The sequence below is a fragment of the Coregonus clupeaformis genome, chromosome 11, assembly GCF_020615455.1.
Source record: "Coregonus clupeaformis isolate EN_2021a chromosome 11, ASM2061545v1, whole genome shotgun sequence".
Lineage (NCBI taxonomy): Eukaryota > Metazoa > Chordata > Actinopteri > Salmoniformes > Salmonidae > Coregonus > Coregonus clupeaformis.
The window spans coordinates 28,752,982-28,759,483 of NC_059202.1; the positions used below are offsets into that span (position 1 = coordinate 28,752,982).

The window sequence follows — 6,502 nt, forward strand, 5'->3', positions numbered from 1 at the left end:
CTGCTGTATCTAGAGACATAATAATGAACATGCTGTTTCTATTGAGCGCAGCCTATAGGAGGAGATTAGCATAGATTAACATAGCTTCCATGTGGCAGACCTCCCATTAAAACTGACTGGTGCTGGGAGATGTAAGGAATGTTGTTATTTTCATATGGAACCAGTTACAGAGGAGAGGGTGCCATATCTGGGATCCCACTACACTATAACTCTGTCCTGCATTACAGATTATACTGTAGCGACCAACAACAACACCTAGCGATCTTGTCAAGAGGTTCAGATCTCTTGCTGGGCGGCTAAACTGTGGGGTTGACAGTCGCAGGACCCGCTTTTGAGTACCGTTCGGGGCTATCCCCGAATTCACTGCAATACCTACCAGGGATTAGACCACCAGAATACATACCAGGGACTAGACCACCAGAATACATACCAGGGACTAGACCACCAGAATACCTACCAGGTTTTCTTCTGGATCCCTCCTCTTCTTCCTTCATCTGGATCTCTAGTGCAAGGCTGATCTTATTGGTTGTCTCCTCCATCCTCTGAATAGGAGGTTCGGGTTCTGCAAGGCAGAATCAAAGAGGGATTGATCCATACCAGCATACAGTACAAATGTACTACTGGTCTAAATGAATGTTAACATGTACCACATCATGCTGAAGCTCAGCACTTAAAGATGCTATGTGTTGCTGCAGTTGGCATCTTTCCACCAGTACTTACTAGTGACACCTGGCTGGTTATACCTGGTTATATGAGGGTTATGACAGTACTTACTAGTGACACCTGGCTGGTTATACCTGGTTATATGAGGGTTATGACAGTACTTACTAGTGCGGTGTCTGATGGCCTTTCTGGGCAGGTTGGTGAACTTAGCGGTTATCCTCCCCCTTCCATCAATCAGCTCTGTGTATCTGGAAGATAACAAATTATGGTAAACACTTTTACAGAGACGGACAAATAGAGCCTTAGATAACTAACCTTGAATTGTCTCCTTAGCACTAAATAGGCAGGTTTCAACTCAGCATTCCAATATATATATGCAATACGTATGCAACACTGCCCTCTAGTGTCTTATTCCTTGTCATAGTTTGACAGAAAAACCAACACTGCAGTACAGGGCTTTAAAAACGTTTACCCAGTCCCCTATAAAACCATCCCAATGCTTGTTTGTAGCCTACCTGGGCATCTCTTTAGTGCTCTCTCTCTCTGCAGCCACACCCAGGTCCTGTCTCTCTCTCTCTCTCTCTCTCTCTCTCTCTCTCTCTCTCTCTCTCTCTCTCTCTCTCTCTCTCTCTCTCTCTCTCTCTCTCTCTCTCTCTCTCTCTCTCTCTCTCTCTCTCTCTCTCTCTCTCTCTCTCTCTCTCTCTCTCTCTCTCTCTCTCTCACCTGGGCATCTCTTCAGAGTGCTCTCTCTCTGCAGCCACCCCCAGGTCCTGGGGTTCAGACGGGGCTAGCGTACGACTCACAGGGGTTCCCTGGCCCACGACAGACGTTCTCTCCCTCGTCCTCCCTCCCCATCGCTCCTCCATCGGTACTGGTGATCCAGAGAAAATACACAAAGAGTGAGAGAGAGAGAGAGAGAGAGAGAGAGAGAGAGAGAGATTACAGTTGTTGTTATTTGTGAGAGCCCAAGGTAAAGTTAAAGTTGATTGATCACGACCACGATCACGAATATAAGCATTTCATACAAGTAGTGGTAGAGCAATCAATCAATCGAATGTATTTCATAAAGCCCTTTTTATCAGCAGTTGTCACAAAGTGCTTTACAGATACCCAGCCTAAAATCCCACAGAGCAAGCAATGCAAAGGCACAGTGGCTCGGAAAAACTCCCTACAAGGCAGGAACCTAGGAAGAGACCTAGAGAGGAACCAGGCTCGGAGGGCTTTCTGTCTAGAGGACTGAAGCAGCCAAAAAGATAGTCCCAGATTGTACAAGTTTTTAGTTGGTTCCTATCTGATTCTGGTGTGTGGGCACTAAGCACACGTCCCCAGAGCGTAACAATTTGAAATCTCAGTGTGGTCCTATTGAACGGGCATGTTATAGCAGAGGCTCATGGTACGGGGTGGGAACAGAGCACTCACATGTGGTGAAGGCCAGGTGTTGTGGTACACTGTGGATCTGTTCCTGTCCTGTCTTCCTAACAGCCACGAGGGCTAGGTGGTAGTGCTGCCCCGGGGAAAGCTCTCTCAGGGTATACGTCTCTAACTTCCCATTGGGTAGGAAGCGACTCCGGGTGCTCAAGCCTCGCGTCACGTTGACCACGAAGCCATCCGGCAGGTTCCTGGGGTGGCGGTCCCACGTCACCTGGGCAGAGTTGGAGGTCACATGTGCCAAAGACAGGTTCTGAGGGGGGAGGGGCCCTATGGGGAGGGGTAGGGGGGGTCAATGTCATCAAGATAGCCATAACAGACAGGGAAAAGAGTAGAGTACACAATTGTACTCTATAACCATAGTTTTCTTATCACATGTTCTTAATTGAGCAGTTATCCTTTGACTTGAGATGGTCAAAGTTTTCAGGATAGGATAAATTCAGGATAGGAGAAACTCACAATAAACATGGGATGCATTTCTAACTAGCAAAGGGAGCGAATATACATACAGACTATAGCAGATTAACTCTCTATACAGACTATAGCAGTTTAACTCTCTATACAGACTATAGCAGTTTAACTCTCTATACAGACTATAGCAGATTAACTCTCTATACAGACTATAGCAGATTAACTCTCTATACAGACTATAGCAGTTTAACTCTCTATACAGACTATAGCAGTTTAACTCTCTATACAGACTATAGCAGATTAACTCTCTATACAGACTATAGCGGTTTAACTCTCTATACAGACTATAGCGGTTTAACTCTCTATACAGACTATAGCAGTTTAACTCTCTATACAGACTATAGCAGTTTAACTCTCTATACAGACTATAGCAGTTTAACTCTCTATACAGACTATAGCAGTTTAACTCTCTATACAGACTATAGCGGTTTAACTCTCTGTACAGACTATAGCAGTTTAACTCTCTATACAGACTATAGCAGATTAACTCTCTATACAGACAATAGCAGTTTAACTCTCTGTACAGACTATAGCGGTTTAACTCTCTGTACAGACTATAGCAGTTTAACTCTATACAGACTATAGCAGTTTAACTCTCTGTACAGACTATAGCGGTTTAACTCTATACAGACTATAGCAGTTTAACTCTCTGTACAGACTATAGCAGTTTAACTCTCTATACAGACTATAGCGGTTTAACTCTCTGTACAGACTATAGCAATTTAACCATCTGTACAGCCTATGGCAGTTTATCTCTCTGTGCATGCAATGATACAAGTCTGACAGTTGATCTTGATCACATTTTCTAATTTGAGTGGTCATTTTAAGTGTCTGGTCTCCAGGTTAATTGACCCGTTTGGTGGACAAGACTATCTATGTGAGGACGGGGATGTTTACAGACGCTTAACGAAATGCATAGTGAATTCTTGAGGTTCATTGAGCTTCTGCCTCTGCATTGCTTGCTATTTGGTGTTTTAGACTGGGCGTCTGTTAAAGCACTTTGTGACAAAACTGCTGACGTAAAAAGGGCTTCATAAAATAACATTTGATTGATTGATTGATGTATGAGACGTGATGACATACGGGTCCAGACTTGCAGCGGCCCAGCAGAGTGACTGGTGGAGGGTAACTCGTCTGGTCTGATCCCGCTCTGAGTTAGAACATCCACTGTGTACATCTGACCAGGGAGCAGAGAGCTGTAGAGGGGAGAAACACAGAAATGCAGACACTCAAACACACACAGACAGATATTCCACTCATGCAAAAATGACCCAAAAGCTTGTTCTATTCTACTGTGGTCCGTGGGGGGGTTTATCAGCATTGGAACTAAAGACATGGCTGGAGGAAACGGGTCATGCAATGCAGCTCTGACTTTGACACCAACAGGTATACAGTGCCATCAAGTGGTCATCATTGGTATTGCAGGCTGGCGCCCTCAGGACATACTGATAGTGGTTGAGTAAAGCAAAGCCTGACCTCATTTGATTCATTTCGTACAGTTCATATCACTCAGTAACAATTGTCACTGTTTTTTCAAGGGAGTCCTGGGTTCCATACCTGAAGGCGTACTCCATGGTGCTGGTGTTGAGCAGGGCGGTGCGAGCTCCACTCCCGTCTGAGGGGACCAGGGAGAGGCGCACCTGGCTGACAGCTGCGTGATGAGCAGCCTGCACCAGCCACCGTAGCCAAACCTGGGAGGAAGATACGTTGACAACCTGCAGCTGATCCACTCGCCGCGGCCCTGCCACACAGAGAGGGAGACACGCAGAAGGTCAATTAACAAACGCACGCAGTCACACAGATGCATGCACACGCACACACACAGACACACACACACACACACACGACACAGACACACGCATTCACACACACACACACACACACACACACACACACACGCATTCACACGCGGGCGCACACATACACACACACACACACACAGACACACACACACACACACACACACACACAGACACACGCGGGCACACACATACACACACACACATTTTAAATACTTTATTTGAATCCACAAATCACATTACATTAAGACAGATAAAAAAATTTGAAAGGTCTTGGATACAAAGACACTTAAGGATACACAGAGGTACACACACACACACACACACACACACACACATACACACACACACACACACACACACACACACACACAAACACACGTCAATCGTATCACACACACACACACACACACACACACACTTTGGTAAGTTACACAGATATCAAATAGAACAGATAGGGTGTGTTTACACAGGCAGACCAATTCTGATATTATTTTCACTAATTGGTCTTTTGACCAATCAGATCAGCGCTGAATAAGATCCGACGTGGTCGAAAATAACAATTAGTGGAAACAATATCAGAATTGGGCTGCCTGTGTAAACAGCCTTATTCTTACACGTCACCACGACATCATTTGAAGCGTGCGCTGTGTCACTCACGGGTGCGTATGAGTGCGACGGCTGGCTGGCTGATGTCGTTGCTGTCGGTGTTTCGTTTCACAGAGAAGGTTGAGATGTTGTAGAGCAGGCCAGGCACCAGGCCCTGCAGCTGATAGGTGGACTGCTTCTTATCCAGGAAGTCAATCTTCCTGGTCCCACTACCACGGCCCGGGAGACCCAGAGGGGCGTAGGTCACAGCAAAGCCACTGAACTATACAGGTGTTGAAGGTTATAGACTGCGTCCCAAATATTACCCTATTCCCTATATAGTGCACTACCATTGGCCAGAGCCCACAGCTCAATATTGGGAATAGGGTTTCCATTTGGGATGTATATACAGACTTGCTGCGGGAGCTGTACAACTGTTTCAGGTATGGATGGCTACATGTTGTTTGCTGTGCTGTGAATGCCCGGTACTGTTGAACCAACCATCTACGTGTTTATTGTTGAGCTGTCCTCCTTGGCCAGGTCTCCCTTGTGAAAGAGGTATTTGGACCTCAATGGGACTTCCTGGTTAAACAGAGGATAATAGAAAATATCTTGAAATAAAACTGACCAGGCTCCGAGAGGAGGGGTCCGGCAGGTCCCAGCGCAGCTTCACTTCATCCTCCTCCACCCGTAATACATGCAGACCAGAGGGAGGCAACAGGTCTGGGAACAGTGTTTAAAAAGAGCTGGTTATTAACACCACAACTTACTGTAGCTCAGCCAAAAAGTATATAAACATGGTTATTGGTGTATAGGGATTCAATTAGTGATTGATTGATTCATCGATAGATTCATTGATTCAAAGTTAAATTGATGGGATTCTTGAATCATACCACGGAAAGATAGCTAATAGAATTGAATGTGATTGACTCTCACCTCTCTCACAGTCCTTGCCTGTGTGTCCCACTCTGCAAGCGCAAGTGTAGTTCCCTCTCCTGTTGCTATGGCAAAGACCTCTGTTGCCACAAGGCTGCAGTACACAGGGATTCTCCACTAGGGGGAGACAAAGGCCCACTTTCACCATGACGTGCTCTGTTCCGTTCATCACAACAGACTGATGAGGCAGTGGGGGTTGTGGCGTCCCAGTTTTCATTCCTTTCTCCCGAAATGTGCACTCGTTCACCCCCCTAGCATGGCTAGCGAGAGTTTCCATCATATTCCTCACACCAGTCCTTTAAAATCCATGACGTAGACTACGAGTGCAACACTCCCGGAGAAGGTTTAGCTCAGGTCTACTCACATGAGTGGCAGTGGTCCCCAAAGAAGCCTTCTTTACAGACACACAGATGGTTCTTCCTGTAGCCTCGACACACAGCGCCGTTCAGACAGGGGCTGGACTCACACCTGTCCTGCTCTGGAGACACAACAACACACTCACAAAGTCAGACGTAGAACCAGTCAAGCTGGGTTACAGCTGACCTATCAGTAGGCCTCTAATGTTCACTCTGTGTCGACGCCATATTGACGATACAAAAAGAGTGGGGTTAACTGAG

General features: G+C 46.1%; 1 protein-coding gene across 1 annotated transcript in view; it reads right to left on the minus strand.

Moving 5' to 3' along the window:
• The window catches only part of LOC121537619 (sushi, nidogen and EGF-like domain-containing protein 1), a 101,058-nt gene that overhangs the window by 4,343 nt on the left and 90,213 nt on the right, over positions 1-6,502 (minus strand). Inside the window, exons 19-28 of the mRNA XM_041845203.2 lie at positions 6,250-6,363; positions 5,886-6,002; positions 5,578-5,672; positions 5,022-5,232; positions 4,120-4,303; positions 3,646-3,758; positions 2,083-2,361; positions 1,387-1,534; positions 829-911; positions 458-562 (exon numbers count right to left, since the gene is read on the minus strand). Coding sequence (XP_041701137.2) covers positions 458-562; positions 829-911; positions 1,387-1,534; positions 2,083-2,361; positions 3,646-3,758; positions 4,120-4,303; positions 5,022-5,232; positions 5,578-5,672; positions 5,886-6,002; positions 6,250-6,363 — 1,449 coding nt within the window. The remainder of the gene's footprint in view (positions 1-457; positions 563-828; positions 912-1,386; positions 1,535-2,082; positions 2,362-3,645; positions 3,759-4,119; positions 4,304-5,021; positions 5,233-5,577; positions 5,673-5,885; positions 6,003-6,249; positions 6,364-6,502) is intronic.